This window comes from Melospiza georgiana, chromosome 4, assembly GCF_028018845.1.
Source record: "Melospiza georgiana isolate bMelGeo1 chromosome 4, bMelGeo1.pri, whole genome shotgun sequence".
NCBI classification, from domain to species: domain Eukaryota; kingdom Metazoa; phylum Chordata; class Aves; order Passeriformes; family Passerellidae; genus Melospiza; species Melospiza georgiana.
In genome coordinates, this window is record NC_080433.1 from 12,419,955 (window position 1) to 12,446,985 (window position 27,031).

At 39.4% G+C, this 27,031-nt stretch overlaps 1 protein-coding gene across 4 annotated transcripts in view; it reads right to left on the reverse strand.

Moving 5' to 3' along the window:
* Positions 1–27,031, reverse strand: part of PHF21B (PHD finger protein 21B) — a 134,110-nt gene that overhangs the window by 2,808 nt on the left and 104,271 nt on the right. For all 4 annotated transcript variants that reach the window (XM_058023436.1, XM_058023434.1, XM_058023437.1 and 1 more), the window contains 9 exons: positions 24,339–24,689; positions 22,365–22,487; positions 17,390–17,441; positions 11,825–11,901; positions 9,263–9,317; positions 5,084–5,106; positions 3,579–3,737; positions 2,822–2,897; positions 1,613–1,716 (listed from right to left, as the gene is read on the reverse strand). In XM_058023436.1, coding sequence (XP_057879419.1) covers positions 1,613–1,716; positions 2,822–2,897; positions 3,579–3,737; positions 5,084–5,106; positions 9,263–9,317; positions 11,825–11,901; positions 17,390–17,441; positions 22,365–22,487; positions 24,339–24,689 — 1,020 coding nt within the window. The remainder of the gene's footprint in view (positions 1–1,612; positions 1,717–2,821; positions 2,898–3,578; positions 3,738–5,083; positions 5,107–9,262; positions 9,318–11,824; positions 11,902–17,389; positions 17,442–22,364; positions 22,488–24,338; positions 24,690–27,031) is intronic.

A 27,031-nucleotide genomic window follows, 5' to 3' on the forward strand; every position in this document is an offset into this window, starting at 1 on the left:
ATAAAAACCTCCATGCAAATGGGCACGAGAGCAGGAGCTAAATAAAGGCATCCCAAATCCTCCATTTCTCCAAGAAGAGGTGGGAAGAATCAGTAATTCTCCCACAAATTTCTGCATCCAGCACCCCATTCTTCAGTGAGGGACAGACCCACACCCTGAGTCTGTCTCCACAATGAAAGGGGACAGTGGCCTCTAATACCTGAAACCTGTTTTCTTTCTCCCAGAGCACCCAGGATTCTGACCAGACCAATTTTTTCTCTGCAGATTGCTTCCCTTTGGTAATGGTCCACATTGCCCAGGGGTGGGGATTCTCCAGTCCTGGGGAACTGGGAAATGCTCACTTAAATATCAACCTGTTTGGAAAGCAACTGTGTGGAGCTGCTCAGAGGTTGGTTTAGGGACATGAAATTTCACATGAAAGATAAATTATGGTCTGTTTTTACCATTGCAGCTGTGGGTGTATGAGAGTGTTCTTTTTCACATAAATCTCTGTTAAAATATCAGAATGAAATTGCTGTGTGTGGGACACCTTTAATTTATTTTCTTCTTTCAAGTGGATACATTTCCAATAAATATAATCATTGGCTGATATTACCATTTAAATAAGATGTTGCTGATATTACCATTTAAATAAGATGTGTTGCCCACTGGAAGAACCTGATTCTGCTTAGGTAGGATTTTTACTGATTTTGACAGCTATGACACACACCTGATAGCTGACAGCTTTTCTTTTTCCAAATTCCTCAGCTCACTGCACTCTCCTACCTGTTACACACACAGGTGGTTCCATTAGTGCTGCACACATGTACAGGGAATATACAGTGATGTCTTTTAACAAGTTATTGCTTTTCCTTCTACTCTGTTTTACGTGATAAATATTTTAACACGCCCCCTCTGGATAACTGCAATGGTAAAACACACAGTGAGCAGTTATTCCTGCAGCTGCCACTTGGCTTTTTCCAGGGTAAGGAAGTGACAAATATTTATTGAGGCTGCCCTGCAAATTAACAGCTGCCTCTCAGGATGGAAGTAGCCCCAGATAGTTCCTTTAGCCATGAGGGGTAGGAATTGGGCTTTGAATTCAGCTCCTCATAGCACAATATGAGTGGAAGACACCTCCAGACAATATTTAGCTTTAAAATCAGTTTGGAGAGACAAAATAGTGATGGAAAGATGGTACAACATTCAGTAAAGATGGTTGTTTCTACTTAATACCAAGAGGTTTGAGCTAATGGACAAGCAGCTACCACCTGAGGACACACCTGTGACCAAACTTTTCCCCTGGAGGATGGAAGTACCTTGAAGTCATTGGGTACCTCAGAGCTATAGATGCAACTACAAGGAAGGCAGCCATGGCTACCTGTGGAATTTTGTTGTGTGTGTTTTGCCACAGAAATTCAAGTGATCCCTCCTCCTCTGCCTGCCAGAGTGGCTTACTTTTGTGCATAAAGAAAATGCACACGTACTTCCTCACAGAAAAACACATTCACACTTGAAAATCTACTGCTTGGGAGCTTGAATCATTTTCTAGCCACAAAATACAATTTTTTGGGGCTTAAATTCTTGATAAGCATCTCTTCAGGAGATTGTGTGTCCCCATCAGGTGCCCTACCTTCACTGCACTGTTGAGAAGTCGATCCTTTTCTTCCAACTGTCTGTGCTCACTCTTCAGCTCACTGCTCCTCTTTAATAACTTTCTCTTCTCCTCTTCTTTGACTGTGGAACAATAAGATTAAGGATGCAGAGGTTAAGAAAAGGATGTACTGTGCACTTAAGGACAGAAAGGTATTTTGCAGGGTGAGTTTAAGGTCTCATTAGTCTTTTATCAGCAGGTACAGCCAAAAAAATCTGGAGTTTCTGCCTGCAGGAATTTGTTCACTAAAAGGGTGGTCAGGCATTGGAAGGGGCTGCCCAGGGAGGTGGTGGAGTCCTCATCCCTGGAAGTGTCCATGGAACAGCTGGACATGGCACTCAGTGCTCTGGGCTGGTTGACAAGGTGGGATCAGGTTGGACTCAATGAACTTGGAGGGCTTTTCCAGCCTCAATGGTTCTGGGATTCTGTGCATGAGTCTGTGTCAATGGTTAGCACACAGGAGGACAACCCAAAAGGTACAGGGCACCCTTAAGGTGAATTAAAATTAATCCTTAGATTTCATGTGATCCTGGAGGTCTCCTAGAAAGAGGTGAGTGGCATTTAGGAAGAGGCCAGCCCCTTGGAATGGCAATAGTTAGTGACCCTGGCAGAAAAGCACAATTGTAAGTGTGCCAGACCTCCATAAAGGTCCTTACAAATATGATCTAATGCCCCAAACAGGCTGTTGTAAGAGTGCAACAGGGAATTAAAAAAAAAACAATGCTCAATGCAGAGCTGTCACACATGACTCAAGTGGCTGCCATACCCCATAACACAGAAACAATGAGAAGCTGGGGTTGCTGTGGTGTCAGGGACACTAGCCTGGCATTGTGTACACACCCAATTCCATTGCTCTGCTTAGCCTGACTCTGCCTCACAATGATTCTGCCTCAAAATCCTGTTTTCAGCACTGTTCCAGGGAAGGCACCCTTTGATGACAGCTTCCTCCAGCAGAGTGAAGTTCCTGAGAGATCACTTTCAACTTCCTTACAGAGAGAAGTCAGCAGAGGAGCAGATCAAGGGGAAGGGGACAGAAAAAGTCTGCTCTCCCCAGTCACTCATGGCCCCATGACCTACACCATCAGATCTGGCAGCATTGTAATGCTATTTGATATTTCAGCTAAGGACTCACACAGCGTTGCTATCAGGAGCAGGGAATCCCTTGTCAGAGGCTGAGTTAATCCCTACCTGTTTTATGAGTAACATAGGAGTGAACAATAGCCAGAGTTCCAGTCCATGGCACATTTTCATCTTTCTTTAATACCTATAAGCTCAGGAAACAATAAATGGTTAGGATTCCAAAAAAACATGCATTAATGTTTGCTCCAGCCTTACAGTTTGGCAGGACCAGAACTTGGGTCCTTGTCTCAGAACATAAAAGTTATCTCAAAGCTAAGCACAAGGAACTCTGTGGCACAGAACCTACACTTTAGTGTTTTAATAATTTTTTTCTTACTTGTGCAATCAGCATTATTCACAGCAACTAGACAGTTTAGCATATCTCACATAACTGTGATGAACAGTTGTGTGTAACAAATGTGATTTAAAGAAAAGGAAGTTTTCTCCCCACACCTTTCAGATCCACTGGTGAACCGTGTCTTCTTCTGACACTGCCTCCCTCATCTCTAAGATTTACATTCTTTTGTCTGGCTGCATGCTGGTGGTGCCACTGTAAACAATGGAGCTGAAGGAACTGAAGGGACACCTTAAGAGGACAATTCTTAGCAATTACAGGCAAGCTACAGCACTCCCTGTATGTTCTAACTCTAGGATGGTGAAAAATACCATAAATAAATACTGCAAACTGCACTAAAAGCCTCTCAGTGCTTCTTTATCTAATGTAGTCCACTGAGCTACCACCATAGGTTAGATTTGTTTAGGGGTACACAAATCCGAGGTGTCTCCCATTTTCCCTTCTTGGTACACCATGCTGCATGTAGCTTACCTTCTGTTGGCACTTTGGGCAGACCCAGAGCCCTTTGGGGGCAGTTTTGAGGGGTGGGTCCAAGCAGTTGAGGTGATATGCTCTGGGACACGTGCCACAGGGCTGCAGGTTAACACCACGCTTGCAAGCAGTGCAGTGCTCATCATGGTGGATCTCGCTCTGCAAGAGAAGGGTGCTCTGGGTAAAGTCAGTCCATTGAGAACTTCTCTCTACACAGCATTCAAAGCCTCTACTGCAGCAGACAGGCTCCTTCAAACACGAAATCTAACTGTCAAACGGACCCTGACAGACACAGAAGACAGAAATAATAGATATATGATAGCAACAAATGCAAACAACAAATGACCCAGAAGCAAGTGATAGAAATTGAAACAGAAACATAAAACCCTACTAATTAAACACAGGAGAGAGTCAACTAATACAGCCAGATTGTGATACAGGAATTATTTCACTTTTTTCTCTGCCAGTGTGTTACTACAGCACATGTATCCCCATGCATGACTCTGTCCTGGATCAGAGTTAATGTGGGCATCACTTGTCTGTCATGCCCAAAGCAGAGGGAAGCATAAAGGAAAAGGGTTCTGGGGAAGAAGCACAGTTCCATGTTTCATTCCCATCGCCTCAAAGGGCAGCTGGGGAAACAGGAGGCTGGAGCACAGCCTTGGGCTATAAACCCTCTTTTGTGAACTCCTCTGGCCCCTTTCTCTCTGGCACTAATTGGTCTCTGCTCAGACTTCCTCTGACAATCTTTCTCCAACAAGACTGATTAGTGCTTTGTGTGAAGCAACACACAACATGAACCGAGACTCATCAACAGAGTTACAATGTCATGTAGTAGATTGCTATGCTAATCTGGTGGCAACATTAATTACTCTTTTTAATTAAGGAGACACTGATTCTGAAACTCTCATGCCTTGTGAGCCATTACAAAAAATAAAAAATTTCCTACTGCTTTTCTAGGAAGACGAATAGTAATTTTATGTTTCTCAATTCCAAAAGTGTGCTTTCATTTTTTGGAATAGTAATTTAAAAGTTTCATGGCAGTTTTAGTCAGGTTTGTATCCTGAATTCTAAACTTGTCCTGTCAAAAAATCACTCTCCAAAATATTACTCTTCATAAACTACCTGCTCAAAGAATCCTAATTTTAACCCCAATGTAAGGAGATCTTATGAAAGAAGATATCCCAATGTAAGGAGATCTTAATCTGTATGAACTAGAGTGGTTACTCATTTTTCTTACCAAATTTTCATTAAACTCATAAATCTGAACTAGCAATTTCTCAAGCAGTGGAGTCAACAAAGGGACTAAACTCAAGCCTTGCATGTTAAAGCCCAAGAGTTCATCTCTTTAAAATTCTAGCTTAGGGACTCAAAGATTCAGTTAAGTGGGAGAAGTGAATACTGCAATCAGGTACCTTGAGAGTGACTACAACAATCAGGGGCAAGCACTGAATACACAGTGATGAGAAAGATACCTGCTAATACACAAACTTTGCCACACATACCTTCCAGAACGAATCCTCATTTGCTAGCATGTAAAAGAAGGGCAAAAAACAGATCAGTGGAAAATACTATGCTGCAGTAGTTGCTAGTTCTTAGCTGTGGGAGTAATTTTAATCAAGATGTGGCATAGGAGATCAGGACATTGCCAAAATTAATGCAGGCAGTAAAGAATGTAACAGCAAGCAGTGAAGTTAGCATTTGAGATTTAAAAATGTACATTGCAGGAATCCCATGTCCAAAGGTCTGATGTTAAAAGATCATAGTATTTGGAATGTTCAGAAATTTTCATGCAGAGCTCCTCTCTACATGCCAGTAGTCAAAAAAGTCTTCCTGAAGGACAACAGGATGCTGTGTGTTGAAAAAGCTGGCCCTGAACCAGCAATGCACTCAATGTGGAGTGTGAAATGGGTGCCTCCAACTAATCCTTAACACAGATTTAAATGCTGAGCTGATTCCTGGACAAAATGGTCAGCTCCTGTAGGAGTGAGCCTGAGGGGATCACCAAGTCCTTCTCATCAGACTCCTCCCACCCAGAACACCAGTGACCTCTGGATGAACTGTGAACTGAGTCTGCGCTGATTGTATTCACAGCCTGACAGGAACAAGAACCAACAGAGCTCACTGGAAAGCAGGCCAAGCCTTCCATTAAAAAAAAAATAATAAAAAAAAAAAAATTGTGGATATCAAAAAATAAAAAGCCAGAAAAAATAAAGAGCTTTATGGAAACTGCATAGTGTGCTGATTTAATAGAATCACAGAATATCCTGAGCTGGAAGGTACCGTCAGGATCATTGAGTCCAGCCTCTGGCCCTGCACAGACACCCCAACAATCCCACCCAGTGCCTGAGAACATTGTCCAAAGTCTCCTGGAGCTCTGGCAGCCTTGAGGCGGTGACCAGACCCAGGGGAACCTGTTCAGTGCCCCTTCACCCTCTGGGGGTAGAACCTTTCCTGATATCCAGCCTAATATGGCCCTGGAACAGATCCAGCTATTTGCTTGGGTTCCTGCAAGGGCTGCAGCACACTGTCCCAGTGAAAAACATTTCATGGACAGGGATTTCTTTGGATTAAAGTGGAGGCAACCAAACTGATACCACTCCTGCAGAGTGCAAGAACAGGGCAAACACTGAGTAAATGCAGAAGCATCCTTCCAATGCTGGCAGTTTGTGGCTTCCCTAATGCTGAGCTTGCATCTTCATTTTTATATCTAACAGCCTCTGATAGATTTTTTTTTTCTTCCATAAATTTCTCTCCCAAGAATTCTAGTATACTTTGGCAATGAGGTCCATAAATAATCACAGACTAATAAAATGTGTAGATGTTACTTCATATCTAAAAATACACACACAAAGGTCCACCAATGTATGACACCATGATTACTCAGGGGATATAAATGTTATTCAGATAAACAGAGGCTTGATAATTGATGAATCTTTTGTACAAATGATACATGTCAGGGGATGTGACCTCATTTCAGAAAAGACATTTTCATTTAAATCAATCCTGATCAATTAACATTTCAATCAAAATTTACAAGAATTGTCCTCTTCTGCATATCCAGAAATGACAGTTGCTTCCTGGACGTCATGGGGATTTTTTTTCAGTTTGTTTGTCTTTTCAGCTCACTTTTGCTACAAAGTTTTAAACTTCCTAAAACATGTCCACTTCCCTCTTTTAGTTGCTGAAAAATTAAACTGAAGACAATATTTTTAAAGGAGCACTTTATAAGAGAAGGGCAGCCATCTCTGCTCTGAAGCTGGAGGACTGCATCACTGCAGAGCCAAGCAATCTGGGACAGCACCTGCCTTCTGCTCAGTGCTTGCACAGCATCCAGCAAAACAGGGCTGGTGCCAGAAATATCCTTGCAGAGGTGGGGGTTTCTGCTATAAAGAAGTCCATCTCAACATTCTCAGAATATGCAGAACTCCAACAGGTGTTCTGGATTCTGGAAAAACCAAAGATACAGGACTCAAACAGGAATTATGATTAAGGAGAGAGGGTGCTGATTTCCAGGAAGCTCTGAGACAGCTGCAACAGTAGACATCTGTCACTTGCCCACTTCCTTGCAAATAAAATGAGAAACATGTAATGAAAGGAAGGTCAGCGATATCAAAACCTAACTTAAACCCACCAAGGGGCTGAAGGCACAACTTGCTAATAATGCCATCCTGTCCTAATTTCTCACCTGTTTACATGGGGAAAACAAGTGCTACGATATGACAAACAATATTTACAATTTTAATTTTGAGTATGAAACTAAGCCAGGAATAATATTCTTTCCAGTGGGGCTCACATGCTTCCTGCTAAGGGGCATGTCATCATAGCTGCTTACTGTAATAACCTCTCCTGTCCTCTGAGACCCAATGCATTAGAGGTAAGTAAAGTAATGCATATGGTAAGTAGGCCAAGTGTTTGTATCTAAAATGTGAAATTTTGAGGGCAGAGAGAAGCATTGCTGCCTCTCACTTGGTGCTCCTGTGGTGCAGGAAGTCAAGGCAGGGGCAGAAAGGTGAATCTCAAGCACAAAACATGACACTTGACAGTGAGATCAAGCAAACACTGAAAAACTGTCAAAACTTCATGTCTCAATTATAATTACCCCTGAAAATGCTCCTAATACTGAAATAATATTTGACTTAGATAAAGGTCTCTCTTCCCTTATCTCTATAGCTTCTCAGTAGAGAAAAAGTTATAAAGGCAAAACAAGGGCAAGGACAGAATTGAATTTCTTTACTGGCTTCTGAAAATAGTACATGGGTCTTGTCTAAAGAATTAAACTATACGCAACATTCTCTGTGTTTCACTTCTCATTCCCAACTCTTTGTCTTCTCTGTGTTGCACATTTTTTCCTGAAATGTGCTTCTTCCCCTGAGCTAATCATCAGCATCCCGAAATGGCTCCTCTGAGTTGTTAATTCTCAAGGCATTTGCTATTAAGTTTCAGATATTAAGTTCTTATGTACAAGTCTGGAAGGCATCTTGAAGGTCATCAGGTCTAGATTTATGACTCTACCTCCTGGAATCATAAAAACTGGCTTTCAGCCCTTGTTGCTGAAGCAAAATTTGTGGAAAATTTCTGATGCTTGAGGATGGAGAGCAGTTTCTTAAAGCCAGTCGGAAGAGGCAAAAAAAGTCTAAAATAGTAATAATTTTTTAAAATGTATTTTTAAGTACTTGGGGTTGGCAACACTACTTTCTTCAATCAGTTCTCTCACTGCATGGTGCTTAAAGTGCCTGGTTTAGGTTGCAAGATGTGGCTGGGGTTGTGTAATCTATTGCCATCTGTTAGAGGTGAGGCAGTTATCCGCTGTTAATTGGGCCAACCATTAAAACCAGGAGGGCCAGTTTTCTTTATCCCCTGCACAAACAATCCTCCCTCTAAAAAATGTAATCTGTGAATGAGCCATTGAGTCTCACTGCATAACTAATAAAAATTACACAATCCCATTATGAGACGCTCTGCCCAGGGGGAGGAGCCAAGCATTCCTACCTGGATATAATCTGAGATTTGGAACACCAGAGACAGCCTTTTCTACTGGATTCCCAGAGAAGCAGCTTTCTTCTCCACTGGATTCCCAGAGGAAGACCAAACCCATCTACAGCACCACAGGACCTTCAGAAGAAAACTCCACCCTTGTCCAGGATCCCTGCTCCAACAGAACCACCCCCATCACTGCAGGAGGGCTGAGCCACCATTTAATGGGACTGCTACCAACACCCTGACCCATAGGGTGTCAGGGCCTATTCTGACTCTGTCAGTGTTGTTTTGTATTACTGCATTACTATTTTTCTTCCCCCTAATAAAAACTGTTATTCCTACTGTCATATCTTTGCCTGAGAGCCCCTTAATTTCAATATTATAATATTTCAGAGGGAAGAGGTTTACATTTTCCATTTCAAGGGAGGCTCCTGCCTTCCTTAGCAGACACCTGTCTTTTCAAACCAAAACAGTGCCAGGGATCAGATTTCCCACTGATTGCAGAGGTTTTGGATCCATCTCTACAAAACCCTTCCATTGTTTTTGCAGGAAAACAATTTCTTTTCACTCCATATTAAAAAATACAGTGACATTACACAAAGCAATGCCCTGTAGTATCCTAACAGTAACTCATATGAAATCCTACTAATAAATTTTCAACACATCATTAGAAGAATAGTATATTCATTCAAAAATATGCTTACCTGTCGTTGAAAGGAACAAGGGATTATTCAAATAATTCGATGCAAGGCGTTTCCTCTGGAAGGGAAAAGAAACCAACCCCCATGTCATTGCAGTGCTCTGGTTTTCTCTTACATTTCACATTATCAACCTCCATGGGCTTACCTCATACCTAACCAGCTCTCCAAAAGCTACTTAGAGACCACTGACACAGTCAGTCAAACAGGTGCATGATTTATCTTTCTAACAAGTTTTCCATACAGCAGTTTTTTGTTAAGAAGAGAGAAATACAAATTGTGAATGTTATTGATGGGGTTGCAGGATACGTGGTATGCATTAGTAAGAGCAAGACTACAGCAAAACTAACTCCAAGCCCAACAATGTCCATAAGGGAAAATTGTTGCTGTGAGATGACATTTTTATTTGCATATATAGAAATGGTGATGGGTTTCTCACCTGCAGGAAATATATTTGCATATATAGAAATGGTGATGGGTTTCTCACCTTCATCTATATATATGCACTGAATATATGAGATATCATTTTATTTTCATAGCCTCAATAGCCTTTTTTTTTCCATAGGAAAGGGTTACATTTTGGATTATTATATATATAATTTTTGGGTTATTATATATATAAAATTAGAGGGGTTTTGCTACTGAATTTTTTATTCTGTAGTGAACAAACTATTCTCTTATAGTTGGATGCCTCAGAGTCTGTTAATGAACTTTGAATAGATGTTTCTTTCTGCAAAAATTAACAAGCACAAAATATAACCATTTCCTATGGAAACAAGGCTACTGGGGCTATGAAAATAAAATGGTATCTCACTTTTTTAAGGAAAAAAGCTTTGAGAAGAAAAAGCACACCATTCAAGTGAAGACATAAGACTGTGATCATATTTTTGTAGTCAAAGTATCACCACTACAAATGCTGACCTCCTGCCATTTTGAGGGGTGTTGGCAAATAAAAGGTCTAATTTACATGCAATTTCAATTTAAACAATAATGAATTAAAGATCATTCAGTAGACTAAATTAAACTGCACCAAAATGCCTGAAATGCCACCAATGCCTCAACTCCCTGATTAGCAAACCAGTCTGAGCAGCTAATTGATTAGAGAAAAAACATCTGCCTCCATTTTACTTGGAAGACAATCCCCATGGTCAGTAGTTAATGACAGCTCCTAATGAGGACACAGCTGATCAGCCACAGGAGTCCTGTACAGACATTTCTTTCTCTGTGCCATCCTTCATTCAAGCATATGCTTTTGAGAATAGATATTATGAGAAATATGAACTAGGGGTGCAGTAGACCTAGGCCATCTTCTCTTCCACATATCCAAGGTAGTAGAGTTTGTCACAAACACCAATCTGGCTATAGCCACAAAATTCTGCTACAAGTATTTTAATAATCAGGACAAAAACGTCTAAAGAGCCACAGATTTAATGCTAGCAAGGCTAAAGTTCCTACTGTGGTAAATACTGCTCATTTGGACATCAGTATTTGCACTGAAAAAAAATAGTTGAGGAATTCTGAAGAACTCAAGTGCCCAGAGCTGTTCTGGAGTATAAAAATCTCCAGTGCTTTCAAAAAAAGAACAATCAAACAACTCAGCAGTTTGACTGCAGCAGTGTGTTTCTTCTTAGTCTCATCTGTTTGCTATCTGCCAACAAAGACAGGAATCTGAAATACTGACATAGCAGAAATTCTGCATCACTTATGCCTAAATAAAGAATAATCACTTTCTTTAGTCCTATAGAACTCAGAACACAGAGAGACCTTGCTTAAATGGAGAGCTGGCTACAACTGAGTTTCATCCCAGTAGAAAGTTTAGACAGTAAACCCAAATAGTGCTGAAATTTTAAACATGAAATTTTAATTAGCTGAATAAATGCATATATGCTAGTTTAGAATCAAAGAAAAAAAATCTATAAAATGTTAAGCCTATTTATATGCTGCTTTTACACCAAGTGTGCAATCCAATATTAGGCAGGACCAAATTGTGATACTTCTATAAATGCAACAGTGTAAGTGTAACAGACAACAGAGATTATCCAGAGCATTTAATTTATAATCATGCATTATTATATTTATTATGCAGATTTCTATACCCTCTGCAGACCACAATGATTCATAAACCAACACACCCCTTTTATGAATGTGACAAATTGAAAAAAGATAATAACAATAACAATAATAATAATTTGGGACATAAGAAAAGAGAATTTCTTATTTAGTAAGAAAAGAGAAATAGCAATGCACATTTGAACATAATGCAGCACTTCTGTTGTCCAGTTATGATCTAAAGGGACTGCCTTTGTAGATAAAAGTAATTAGGTCCCACACTAATTTAGTTCTCTTGGACTTTATTAAAACTAAGATGAGTTCTAGTTTGGAGCAAGTGACGTTGTGTGGTGAAAACCTATTGCTTCGCCCCTGAGATATTTTCTTCCTTTTCTACATCAGGATCTCTTTACAAGTAGCTGTGGTTTTGCAATCATATATATTTTTGTAGTAAGACACACTTAGACCTTTTATTGATGTGAATTAGAGCTGTGGTAAAAGAAGTGAATGATGAAGTACCTCTGTTTCCAAGAGTCCACTGTAGGCTGGATTTGCTGTGCTTCTTCTCTTTCTTTCCTGACGCTTGCTCTGGATTTCTGTAACCATGGAAAGGAACACAAACTGTGAATTTCTCATTCATCAGGGACAAATGTAGATATAACTTGTAAAGCAAAATGATCTTACCCTCAGCCCCTTGATCTTTGAGTTCTGTTTCATTTTCTAAAGTACAATTGTGTTGCATCAACATTGATATTTGCTGCAGATCAAGGTTTGACATTAATAAGCTTTTCCTTGTGAGATTCACAGGCATTTTTTTATTTTTTTCTTCCTTCAAGGTAGACTTCTGCTGCCCTACAAGAATTTTATTATGATCTCTTCAGACACATATTCAGCAAGCATCATCAGAGAGCCTTCAGAGTACTCTCCTCCATGAAGGTTAGAAAATGTATAGTTGAAATGGCACAGGTGGATTCAGTGATGATTTATCCACCCAGAACATAACTTCATAATCCTGAGCTTGCAAAACGTCATTTTGAGTCATATGTGCATGCTTGTGTCACTGCAAACACCAGCACACAGATGGGCTCTTTGGATTGCAGCCCATTTTATTCCTTCCACTAAACTTCCACAACTCCCTTCCACTAAATGGTGACACCTACTGAAGATGACACATGCTGAGGGCTGTGTTTAGCAACCACCAGCCATGTGCACAACTCTGGAAACACAGAGAGATGGAGCAGATTATTCAGCCACAGAAATTTGTAGGTTTAATGTACTTTGATCTGAGCCAGGATTCCATTTACATCACATGGAATTTCTTTCTCCAGCTCTTGACGTCAGTTCAGAATCCTGAGATTATTGCAAGCACGTCTTTTAGAGCCTATAATTTTGATTATAAACCCCACACACATTTTAGCAAGGAGAACCACAGCATCCATCCCATGACATGAAGTGTGTGCTCTATTCCAAAATATTTCCTGTGTGAATATTGTAAGGTCAATTTCAGACTTGGTGCTGAGGTACCAGAGGGTATTCTAAATGCCCCCATGGTAGTGATACCTCTTTTCTATCTTGCTTTGTCTCAGAAGGAGAGGAACTGGCAGGAGGATCTTCTCCAGCCCAGAGGCCTGGAGCCCACCCAACAGAAACTCAGGACACCATCTGATTATGCAGGAGATCTGGTGTCTTTCCTCAGCATCTGAGCTGAAGAGGTCTATCTCAGAACACACTCAGCACCAGAAAATGCCCTTCAGGGTATTCAGCAAGATCCCACACCTGTAATCCAACAGAAAGATACAGGTGAGCTTTCAGGGTGTTTATATACTTGGGGACTGGATCCCCAGCATTTAGTTCTGGTTTCCAGCAAGTTTCAAGTGTTGATCATTCCCATATACCATTTTAAGCACTGCTCCAGTACAGGGTGTCAGTATTTTTGGTCATGTCTTGGACATAGTGTCCCTGGAGATGAGGCCAATATTTACATGGGTTTTGTACTGGCCTAACTTTCAAGATTGGATTTAAAAACTTCCAAGAATGGATTTAAAACTTTCCCTTCACAAAAGAGTATTGGCTAAGCTGCTGTGCTTGGAGTGATGGGTGCATCAGAAGGAAACTGATGGACAAGAAAAACAGGAGAGTAACTACTAGCTGGGCTTTCCTGTGGCACAGGAACTCTCATGTTCAGAAGGTGTCTTCCAGGGCACTTCAAATAGCACAGTCACAAGCTGCCATGTGACTCAGGGGGCTGCACAGAATCTCACCACCAAGAAATGTGTGATCTGAAGCTGCACTAGGATGTGAGATAAGTGCTGCAGCTGTAATCACTGTGACATCACATCAACATCATTCAGGCTATGCAGACTCCAAAACACAGGATCTTGTCTGGGAAACAGTTCTGTCCTGCTGTGAAAATATTTCCTATGAAATGCTCAAGTGTCTATGCTGAAATATCCATCCTGAAGCTCCCAGGCTCTCTGAAAGCCACTAAAGGGAATTGTGCCTCAGCAGCAGGGTGAGTGCTACAGCGATACACAACTGTGACTTTCAATGGCCCAAAAAAAGAAATAAAGAATTCAATGCAGCAGAGTTTTCTTTGTAATGTAACTGGGGCAAGCATATCATAAAAGGAGAGTGATGGATCTGTTGCTCTTGGTCCTTCTTAGTCCCAAGTTAAAGAGAAAATTTCTTTGGTACGTACTCTCACCAAGGCAACAGAAAATATCTGGTGGGGTCTGAATCACACAGATGGCAGATACTTGGAATGCAGCTTTTGAAGAGGCATTGCTATGGTACAGAGATAAGAGCTTGCTGGGACAAAAAGTAGTAGCAGTGGGAATAGATGAAAAAGAAGAGAGAGAGAGAGAAATAAATGGAAACACCTTGAGATGTACAATACCCTATGCAGCCATCAGGGAGGGAGAGCACTTCCTTAGTGGAAACAAAAATACCATACATCTATGTACATGTGGAGTGGTTCTGTCAATAATTACACCTAGACAGAGCAAAAGCATACACTGGTGTGCTGTCTTTTGTTACTTGTTACTTCTCCTAAAAACATATTGTGTACTTTTCAGAACATGATGCAATAAAGTTAAATTAAATTTGTCTCAACTGATGAAATTATAAACATTTCAGTAATCTAGATGGACATGCATTCTTAGAGTGACCTGAACTAAAGGTCCTTCTTTTAAAGTTTTGCTTTCTATCTTTTTTTTACAAAATTGTAATGCTAAAAGGTGTTTGTAATAGCCTAGAGAAAGAGATTCAATATGTTACAACCATGCACTGCATCACAGAATTAAGCTACCTTATTCCTTAGCTTATCAATTAAAAAATAGAAACGAAACAGGAAAAATTAAATGGTAATACATTTGACAAAGATGAATGAATTTAAAGATAGCTTTACGTTGGAGGCCAAACTCCAGTGAGCTGCTGCCTTCACCAATCAGCATTCTGCATGGTCATTCTATGAAGCCTGTGATGGCAATTTTCCTTCAGGGAAAGCTGCACCTTGCAGACTGTCAGTTAGTGGAAGCAGCTGTGTTTATTTACTGGTAAAGATGCCTCACACTCAGGCTCTGCAGAACTGAGCTCTTTCCCCAGGCAGGGAATGCTAGTGTGGAGGTCAGGTGGAAAGGCTTCTGGGCAGATAGAGAAACACACATAGCAGTGGATCACAGCCCTTCACCAGAAAATTAATGAATAAAATTGAAAAAAACTGTAACACTGTGAATTAGAGATACTATATGAATAAGCTTTTAATGATCCAATCTTGATAAAGTTAAATTCCAAAAATGTGAAATTGAAAAATAATTAGAAGTTTTAAAAATAAACTGAACTGTGTAATGACTACTGCTTCCTGATATGAATGATAACTGTAAACATGACACAGTAAAATAATAACCTTTAACATGTGAAAGCTATAAGGAAATCTCTGACAGTTGTAATCACCAATTCTGATGAAGAAATACCCTTTCCGTAGTAAATAGCTCTTGGCTGGAACCATTTATTTAATGCTAGTAGAAATATAAAAAGTGAATTTGTCTTCAAGAATTGATTCTGCATGGTGAGTGTTGCAGCAGCTTGGTTTAAAATGAGCATCTCCACACTTGGTGTAGAACAGAGAAGAGCACTGCTGGCATTTTGAACATAAGCAATAAATCCACACAAACAATTCATTAGTTTCAATAAAATCAAAGGGTACAGAATTATTCAAAATTAAGTCTTCTCTATTGTAAGCATAATTTGTATTTCTGCATAATTTCAAGTGTTGTCCTGTTTTCCTTAGACAAAGAAAAAAAGAACCAATCATCATTTGCACTTTTTGGATTATAAATCTTCTCCCCAGATTGTTGTAGCTTTTTGATTTCCATTTCAATCCATGACCATTAAGGGATTAAAAATTATGAAGGCTTAACATTTCTTTCAACTGCTTTCAAATTCTCAGTCACTGGGACATTAAATTATTTTTTTAAATGCAGATTTAAAGAGGAAAAACACTGAAAAATAGAAACAAGACGCACAGGAAACCTGCTGCACATACTGAGGAGATACTACAATTCAGATATATATTCTCACTAATTCACAACTTGTCTTAAAACCAAAGAACTGGAAATCTGAGTAAAAAGAAATCAAAAAAAGATAGATACCTTGAGACAGTGAGGTAGCTAAGCATGCTCCTAAAGTCTAAAGCACATAAAAGTTAAACTCAGTGCACTAGAAATTCCTAAGTATTTTGTTTACTATGGTCCATGGGATGGGTGGTAAACATCTATTGCCATTAACACTTTTTGTGATCAAGAATCACTGCCAGCTGACACAGATATTAGTTTTCTCCCCTTTTACTGGTGGAACCACACCAGCTTGTTGTAGCTGAACTTGTAACTAAAACCATCAGGGTGCAAATCTTTTCTTCAAAATACCTGCATCATCTTGCCCATGAGAACTATTCTGCCACCCCAACTTGTCTCATGCCACTGGAAAATTTGCTTAACAAACTCTTTTCCTCCCCCACCTCATCTCTAATTTCAGAGCAACAAAGCTGAGGCAAAGAAAGATACAAATCTGCTAAGTTTTGCAAGCTATATTTGGAAGGTTGGAGAAGGAAACTGAAGAGGATGCAATGCTGATTTTAGCTTATGTGCAATATTTGTTTGAAGTCATATTCAGGAGCCTGAGAAGACATGCTAGATGCTTTCAGGCAAACACACGGTTTGATGGGAAGTTTGTTAAGTTTTTGGCTAAGTGGGGAAAAAGGAGGGAAGGAATTCTTTGAGAAGTAGTCTTAAGTAAGTAAAATCTTATGAAACAAATGCCAGATTTTCACCTCTGTGAAGTTCACTGTGGAACTCTAGAGGTCACAGACAATCCACCCAAAAATGAAAGTCCATCTCACATGGGAGAGAGCAGAGGGCACTTGCTGTATATCTGGGCAAACATCTCTGAACCTCATAGATCCATCAACCAGATCAGTGGCAGTCAGAGCCCTGGCAGGATTTTTGTTTCACTGTTTCTCCCAGGTCTTAACATCTTTTAGAGGACCATGGTGACTGAGTGAGCCCAAACACCAGCCTGTGCCAAGCAGGGCCAGCTCTCGTGCCCCTTGAGCTTTGCCATGGGGTGGGAGGCACAGCTAAGGCCACCCACTACTGTGACACTGAAAGGCACAACTGTGCAAAGGTAACCTTTCATCTGATTTTTTCATTTTCATTTTTTTCAGTTTTCATGCCCTTCAGAGTAGCAGAGAAGGAAAACTGGGAGGGAATCTTGTTGATGTGTATAAATATCTGCAGGCAGGGATCAGAGCATGGGCTGGGCTGTGCTCCTTGGTGTCCAGCAGCAGGACAAGAGGCAAAGTGAAGAAACTGATGCCCAGGAAGTTCATCCTGAACATGAGGAAGAACTTCTTTTCCAGAAGGGTAACAGAACACTGAAGAGATTGCCCAGAGAGGCTGTGGAATGTCCTTCTCTGGAGAGATTCAAAAGCCATCTGAACACAATCCTCAGTAATATGCTCTGGCAGAGAAGCAAACAGAAAAGATTTCACTCAAAAACTGAACTGTAAATCAACATATGCCACCTTACCTTCCAAATGTTCTGTTGTAACCAGTCCTAGTGCTACCATGAAGGCAATTTTCTGAGGAAAAAATAAACCGGTTAGATTTTCTATTATAATTATCGTGGTAAGAAAATAAATAAAATTAGCATTGACAGAATAAACCCAGTAAAAATCTTTTAGAAATGTATCTTATTTGAATGCATAGTAATGTAAAGAACTTTAACAGAAGATTTGTTTGATATATGCCTGGTTCTCCTTGTATGACTACATAAACTCAAGCAGTTCAAAGATGTCTGAAGCAAATGCTCAATGCCTGCTGATCATACACAGCACATGACCAATATTCAGTCAATTCAACCAGTTCAATTCCACATTGCTAGCTGGATTTTTACTCAATTCTGTAGTGAAGTAATTTTGTATTATTTTTTACAATCTGGTCATGACACACTGTTTTTATTGGATATGAGCAAGCTGTATGAAGTGAAACAAGTATGAACTGTACAACACTAAACAAGACATCAGAAGCATAGTGAAAGTCCCCTCCCACTAAAAAAAAACAAACAACAAACTAAAACCAACCAACCAAATATAAAAACTCCCAAAAATTAATCTTCCCAAGTTTTAAAAATAACATCTTGGGCATGGATTTTAAGATGTATACTGATCCAACATTTTTCCTCAATGGGGAGTGAACAAACATCTCCCACTGACACTGGTGAACTAATTTTGCAGCGTGAAATCTGATCTAAAATATTATTCACAATCTTCTAAACTATACATGCACAAAACATATCTTCATACCCAAAAAATCTTCAGAACATGCTGATGCAGTGACAGGACAAGTATTTGAGCAGATTCTAAATTTTCTGTCAGTGATTTCTCACTGGAAAATGTTTCCTTACAGAAAGATCTTCCTGAAGTTTTTATTGCATGTTTTTGATGAAAACTGAAATTACACTGTGTTGTTCCAAGCCCAAACTGAACTGAACTCCTTGGTTTTCAGTCTTTGGGGCTTTGGGGGCCTCCTCTTTCTGCTGTGCAGAACAATCTTGTTGGATTGAGGTTCAATTCCACAGGAGAGACAATCTGACTGTGAAACTCAAGCTCTTGGGAAATCCAAGCCAGCAAAGCCCACAGTCCAAGGAAGTGTACAAAGACCATAGGAAAATGTAATTATCATACCTCAAAAAAAATGTATAGATTTAGGTCCAACTAAAAAATCGTTTTGACGTTCTAGTGTTTAAGCACTAGAACGTCAAAACATTGTTTTATTCAAAGAGTGCCAGGATAACATGTTTCAACACTTCCAAGCCAAAATTAGTCTGACCTTCCTGTTTTGTGAAAAACCTGATTTAACATTTCAGTTCAGGATAAAATCAACTAGTAAGTCACCAGAACTACAATTTCCTTTTCAATTCTGACTTTCACTTAGTGAAATTGTGAAAGCAAAAACATCCTCATTTTGTAGATGAAAAGATCTAACTATTGGATGGGTTCATCAAAATCAGAGGGTTAGAATTGGACATCTCTACCATTCATGCATCTGTGAAAATACCTTTGTCAAACAGGTGAACTAACACCCACATCAGACAGGAATACTTCTTTTCCACAACCTCAAGGGATTCATACTCTCCAGGTAGATTTAAAAATGGTGGTATAATGGCACTGGCAATTTAGATATATTCACACTGTATTTCTGCCTTCCATATCTGTGGTAATTACGCACACGTGTTCATTTGCAAGTCAGACCTTGATTTCAGTAATATTCACTCCTTACATGCCTGAAACACCAGCCAGGCACAGTGGGGGCCCCACACCTGAAGGAAAATATGAATATTTGATCTACTGTGCAGATCTGAGAAGAAAATTATTCACTGAGTAGGACAAGCTTCACCTCAGCCCTGTCAAAAAGTAACAGTGGCAGTTTACTTCTCAGCACTGTAAAATATAACAAAGCAATAAAAGCAATATAATGTAAAATGTAACAAAGCAATAAAATATAACTCAGCAAAATAATAACAATTTTAGGGATAGAACCAGGAAGCTGGAATGGTTAATGTGTGTTTTCTCAATGGAGTGCAGAATTCTTGCATCACCCCAACATCAAAATGTGGAGAAAGCACATATTTTCTGATACCTGAACTGGAATTTGTGTACTGGAATTTTGCTAGACAATTTTCTCTTTTCATGCTAAAATTGTTTGAGTATGTATCTAACTAAATGCAACATACTTGCTTAAAATATGAAGAGCCATCACAAGTGGACTTGATAATTATCTCATGATTAAATGCAGGAAGTGTTAGTTTTTATAGTTCCTTTTAAAGGAACTAGAAGATGGTTCCTTTTAAAAAAATCCCAGTACAAGCTGTATTCTTTTGAACAAGCATATTATATTAACAGCCTATTTGTTTTTATGGGTTTTGCTGTTTCACACCTCTGCAGCTGATTGTACTCAACTCAAAATCTGACTTCCACTGCAAAACTTTTGTTTCAAATATCACAGTCTATTGTTTGTCCTCTGTAGAGGAAGTTACAAAGCCAAGACTTCATTTCCTCCAGATTTTCAATCCAGGCTTAATACTAGCATTTAGTTCACAATGGCCATGTGTCCCTCTTGTGCTCAGGAAAAATTAGAACACCAGTAACTAAATAACCAGCATTTATGGCAGTATTTTTTCTTTTAGATAAAAACATTTTAGAATGAAAGTGTTGCCAGATAGTTTCCTACTATGAATTTTTAAATTACCAAAACGGTTTTGGCAGAATTCTGTTTCTCTCTGTGTTGAACTCAGGTCTCTTCAAGAAAAAAAGAAAATATTAACCCCCCCTAAAAAAATGAACAAAAAACCCACAAAAAATAATGTCCAGGGTATTTTCTCCCCAGAGGAGCAGCTCCCTTCTGTAATTAGCCCATTTCTATACAGAAGTCATCCTGGTGGGAGAAGGCCCACCACTGGATCCATCACCATTGTTCTCCATCCCCAGCTGTGCCCTGCTGATGAGAATGAGTGGGTGGCCTCCTCCTCCTCTTCCTCAGTCATAATCAGCTTCAGGGCTCACCAGCAGGATGACCAAACCAGGAGCTAAAGACAGTAATTATCTTTGCTTTTCTCAGTTTGTTCAGGTACACTCAATAACTACATGTGGGATTCCTGGTTATTCATAAGTCTGGTTATTTCTAGTTAGCTCATTTCAAATTTATTAAATCCCAGTCTCTCCCAACTAAGTTCTCTACAGAGCCATATTGGAGTTCCTGCATCAGTTTTCTGCTTTAAAAATAAATGAAAGTGAGAAGTGCCTTGAGTGTCTATTTTCTTTTTAAAAATACCATGCTGTTTTTGCTTTAAACTTAATCATCTGCTTATGAGTCGTGAGTGCTTTCAGAAATACACAGTATGTCTTTTCATGAAGCAAAACAAAGATTTTCATAAAAGCATTTCATTTTGTAATTACATGTTCTATTTATGTCATTACATGTATTTACACTAATTATGATGTTAGTTCTAATTACACTAATTGCATAAATACATGATAATCAACTAAAGTTTACTTTCAAAGAACAAAAGAAATTAACTCTAGACCTACCTATTTATGGCTGTGCCACAAATCTATGAAAGGAATTGTCATAGTTTAGGGCACAGTGTCAGCACCCTACCCAGAAAATTAAGGTTTGTGAGAGCTCCAGTAAACAGGGTAGGAACAGTGTCTGTGGTTAGAAAAAGGTTGTTGAGATATTCTAGTTTGCAATGTAATGAAAATCTCACATTTCTGAATCCCATACCAAAAGTGTGCCCATTCCAATTGCCTCCTCCTGCATCTCTCTGGAAGGCTTTTATTAATTATTTTTTCCATGGGGAAAAGTTACAGACAAAGAAAAATGGATGTTTTTTTCTAGCATTCTGTTTCTAAGCAGGGCCTACTGGTCGTTCTGCCCATAAGGTGCTGCAACATAAAGAAGTTTTTGGAAATACCTGCCTAAACAAAACAGAACTCTTCAGTCTCATCATTCTGTGGTAATGAAGATTCATGTAAAGGTCAGATTTTAAATTTGGGAGGCTTTCCCAAGCATAGTTTTGCAGCGCTTCTACATAGAGCAGTGATATTTTGGGCTAAAATATTTATCCTTAATACTGTTTTAACTTATGAACTTCCTAAAATGGTGGAAAAATTGACCGCATGGATGCCTCAAGTAACATAATTTATATTGTAATAATTCTCCTAAACCTACAGCTCTAAGGATGCTTCTGTGCTACACATTTATTAGACCAGTGAGGTTTAAGATTTCACAGGAGCTGAGCATTTCCACAAAAGAAGTAGATTCAGTCTGTATAACTTCTCAAACTGCCCTCAAATTACACCTAATACAATGTAAACATATCCAGTCAAAACCCAAAATGTCTTTTAAGGAGACCCCATTTTTACAAAGAGTTGCAGTTTATATTTCCAGTTTAAATCAAATTAATAATTCCAAAAAGAGATTTAGTCTCATTACTTGTTTTCTACTCTCTTACTCAATTTAAAGGATTTTAATGTATTTCACACTAGAATCTTTGTACATATGGGAAGACATATACCCAGAAAATGCAGGAAACTGTTAATACAATCTAAAATTTGCAAGATTCATTACAAAGATGTTAAAAGCTCAGCTTACAGAAGAAATGTTAATTCCACCTCATATACAGCCTCTAAATCTCATGCTATATGTTGGATAACATAAAAGAAAATATCTTAAGTTTGTGTACACCTTTCACAAGAAATCCAGCTAAGCCATGGGGTGCCCAGATTATTATGAGACCTTTAGGTATTATGAGACCTCAAAGTCTTACATTTTGTAACAGTGGAAGGTCTGAATGCAAACCAAATTCGTGCAAATTTGGTGCTGGCAGAACCCCAAGCACAAATAAAGGAATCACATATGCACAGAAAATAATGTTTAGATTTGGCCCCCATAACTTAACCTCATTGTAGCTCATTTATTAAAAATTAAAAAAAAGAAATCACCTCTGGATTTTCCTCCTTTTTCTTTTTGGTAGCAGGCAGTCCCTGAGCTGACTCTTCAGGAGATTTCTTTGTCTCCAGTTTACTTTCTGTCTGGGTTTGGACTTGAGGTTGAATAATGATAACCTAAAAGACAATGTAAAAATAACAAAATTCACTATATGAAACTGGATTTTTCTGCCTGAAACCTTTGAGTCCTCTTTGAAGGGTTACTTGATAGCCTACAAATAAGAAATGTAAGTCACAAGCCAAAAGCATAAAACAACAGGATACCTAGGTTAAGGTCCTAAATCCATACTTAAGTTTCTAAAAATTAATTATTACTGGTGCATTATAAACCTGCTGCAGCCTAAGTCACTTGATCAGTGCCTCTGAAAATTAGGACAATTTCTATTTAGAGGACTGGTGAAGGTGGCAGAGAAGCCATGCTTTAGCATTTTTTTTAGTGATCTTAAGGTCTTTCCTTTGATTTTATTTTGTGTACAAGTTGAAAAGATGAGATAACTAAGCTTTCAAACCCAGTTTGATCTCAGTCATACCAGTGTTTTCTCAGAGTAAATAAATGGGGATAGTAAAGAAGGTATTCCTCAGGCAACTGAGATCAGACTTCAGTCCTCAGCTTTACTCGTTAATAGCAGTGGATATCGAGATTTCCATAAACTAAAAAAAAATTAAATTTAATTTAAATTAAATTTAGGTCTTGTTTAGAACCTACAAGAATTACAACACAAATCTCATTCACACATTTATGGTAGTATATCCAGCTGCTTATGTTTGAATTACCACATGAAGATTTACATGATGTAGGTCACATAATCCAGGAGCTATTAAATTAAAAGGAATGAATTTCTGCCCACAGAACTATACATATGATTTCATACCTATAATCAAAAGGACTGTGAAAGCTTCAAAAAGACTTCCCAAGGACTATCACCTTCTAGATAAAGATTATTAGATTTGAACACTAGGCCTTTTCCATCTACTTCATTGCTAATTTTCAATCAATGTCATTTAAGTCTTAGATACATTATCTCAACTCAGTCACTCTAGAAGATTCAGGAGCATAAAAAGGGATGGTTTTCTGAAACAGCAGTCATTTTAAGTAAGAGCAAAATAATTTATGTCAAAGAAATGGGGAAGAGATGTCTGCCTTTATTTACCTCAAAAGCCATCCTACATCCTATATATTTTTTTAGCACTGTATGAGAACTTGTGCTGCCAACAAGACCAAAAGTAGCAGGATCCCAGTAGTAAACTACAGTGAATGTCTGCTTGGTACATTAGCAGCCTGTATGGAATCTGACTCTGGTATAAGAGTGGCGCAGTTCTTGCATTCCAATGCTGAAAAGCAGTACAAAGATGAAAGAAGTAATTCATAGCTTGAATTTTTTCTTTTTACTGATTCATCTGCTGGTCAGTTTTGAAACCCTGAGCTCTCATTTCATCTGATCTTCCCCTGGAAGAGCAGAAGGGAATCTCTGATTTTTTATGTACTCCCTGGCATCAGTCAACAAATCGAATATCACTGTATCATTGAAGACGGAGTCCTTAGGAAATCTGAGCCTGTACAGAATTCAGGGATTTCATTAGTGATTCCCTTCATTACTGAAGGGAATCTCTGATTATTTTATGTACTCCCTGGTGTCAGTCAACAAATCAAGTATCAGTGTATCATTGAAGAGGGGGTCCATAGGAAATGTGAGCCTGTACAGAATTCAGGGATTTTTTTAGTGAGGATTGGCTTAAGGAAAGAGAAGTTCATATTAACAGAAGGTCCTGTTAATACCAGTCTACATAATGATGTGTTTTTTCCCCAGTAAAAAACAGGCTTGTAGACAGATAAAAGTCCGCCAGCTTCTATGTGTCCATGTAAGAATTCTCCCGTTGCTTTCTGATTATTTCCTTTGAGAAGAACCACTGCCAGCACTCCCAGGGCAGTATTTGCTCAGTTCCTGTGTCTGCTGCCCGGGCACTCACCTTGCTGTCGGCACTGATGAGGAGCGGCTGCACTTTGATGCCGTCGTTGACCACCGAGACAGCGGCGCTGGTGCTGAGGGGAGCAGCATTGCTGGGGGACGTGGAGATGATGGCATAGGCCACCCCAGCACCACTCAGAGGGGACGACAGGGCTGCGGGCTCGGTGGCACTTTGGGCCGGGCTGCTGTGCGTCTGTCCATGGCTGACGGTGTTGTTGGCGGTGGGGAGGGCAGGGCTGGGGTTTTTGATGCTCACTATGGTTGCCTTCTGGAAGGTGGGAGGCTGCTTGGAAGGTTGGTCTCTGCACGGGGAGATTGGGAGGCTGTCTGGAATCAGGGTCTTTGGCCTAACCTACAAACAGAGAGCCAGGTGTTATTAGTGAACAAACACTGCGCACCATGTGGAATCTCTAATTGCATTCACCATGGACCAGGAGCATCTAGAAAAACAGAATGGAGCAACTGCAAGTAGCAAACCATTCATTTACTTGTAGATATATTCCCAGTTCTTCTCAACTGGGTCATTTTGAAGTTCTTAACTCATTGCAATGCTAAACAATAAGAAGAGAAGAAAGTCAAATCCTTATTTTGATCAGCACACATCCACACAAATGCTAGTCAAGTCACATTCAGTTCTCATTAGGGATTTGTAAGCCAAAGCCTTTGCGAAGAATGGAAAACCCAGATTCAAAAATTTCCTGTTCTGAAGGACATAACATTTTAACTATGAATTAAGGAGAGAGAGCTGAATCTTTAAGGGAGTTGTGGGAAAGCATTTACAGGGACAGTAAAGTATAAACTAAAGTATTTGCTTTTATGCTGGTGGATTGGTCAATAAACATCCTCATATGTTTAAGACATGCCATGTCAAATGGAGAGGAGATCAGTCACACAATCACTTAACTCACAAAAAAATAAATAAAATAAAGAGAGGCATACAAGAAACCCACAACCACCAAACATCATATTTGGTTGCAGTAATTAAAGAGCTAACTTGCAGCTGTGGGTGGATGCAGGAGAACTTCCATGAATGGAAGAGGACACTTTGCCCTGTTTTGCAACAGCTGGAGCTCTACCCAGAGCCATGAATGATAGCAGCAATCAATTGTTTTCAGCTGATGTGATGTGTTTCCAGTGGTGTAATTAACGTTACCCAGTCAACACAGCTCTGCCTTAACAACATGTTAAGTACAGTTCCAGGACTGAAAATAAATAATTTAGAATGCTTCACATGGAGTTAGCTTCACTCCCAGCTTATTGGTTAACACAGCTGATAAAACAGTCAGTTCCCTCCGTGCTTATTTAGTCCTGTCACTTCTTGCACCTTCCATACTGTGAAACAAAATGACAAGTTCTAACAGACAAACACGGGAACAGCTGCCTGTGTCACCACGCTGGAGTCTACAGCAGCCCTTCAAATGGTGCCAGCTTCAATCTTCAGCCTAAGTAAGCAATTTTTTTTAAAATGCAGGGATTTACTGGCGCACAGAAAACCATCTCTTAAGGTTGGCCATCATACCTATTGTGTCAAGAAGGAACCATACCCTTCATGTCCCCACAGCAAATATTAAGGGCAGCAACATATATGTTGCCAGCTCTCTGTCTCAGTAATTTGTCCCTTAAATATCAATAGCACCCCTGTGGACACCCACAAGCCTGCTGGGGAAAGGCATCACAACAATGATGCCCTGGAGAGAAGCATCTTATATATATAATTATCTTTTCTACTGCATGATGTAATAGCTCAGTGAATCCTACACAGACCCATAATACACATCCTGCAAGTCATGGATGAACACATCTTACTTTGCTGTAAAATAAGCTCTTCCTGCACAGATAACTAAACAAACTTAATTTTCCAAAATACTAAATTCTTTATAAAACCATACTGAAGTTATCTGATAGGATGTACCAAACTGGTACATCACAGAGCACCTGCTGGGCACTTTCTGCCACCATGTGATACAGAAGAGGGATAGCTGTTTTCATGGACTAAGCCTCTGAAAACTCCCTGCCAAGTTTACCTAACTGTGGGAGACCATATTTATTTGCAATAACAGAACAATAAAAAGGGTTGACTACAGAAACAAAAATTTCAGGTACTCCTGAGTTAAAGTTCAAATTATTTAAAGTGAAAAAAACATTTATTTCAAGGACCTGCAAGTGTGCATCCAAAACAGAAAGCAAATGCAGAAGCCCCTTGTGCTCCAATGCCTATAAATGTTTCCCTCAAAATATAAACAAAAAGTGTAAACATTTAATAAACAGCTACATTAAATACCTTTGGCAGAGTGTCACCTAAAATTCCAAACTGCTACAGTTGTTTGTGGAGATAAATGGTATCAGCTAGGAAGAGAACAAATAAGAAGGGAAAAGGCAGCATAAATTCCTTTCCCTCACGGCAAAACTGTAGCTTAAATTTGGGAGATGAAAGGAGGACAGTGGCACTAGGAAAAGTTTGGAAGCTGGCAATCACTGAGGAAGAGGTAGAATAAAACGAGGGCAGGACAGGGAGTGCACTGCACACACACAATACCAAAAGGTAATTTTCTACTGAAAGTAGCACAGGTTGGATTACACCAGTTCCTGTCATAGAAGTTACAGAAAAAAAAGGTACCAAAGTTGAGCAAAAGAGGAGAAAAGAGAAAGAGAGAGCATGTATGTTACCAAAAGAACATTTCAACTCTTGGCAAG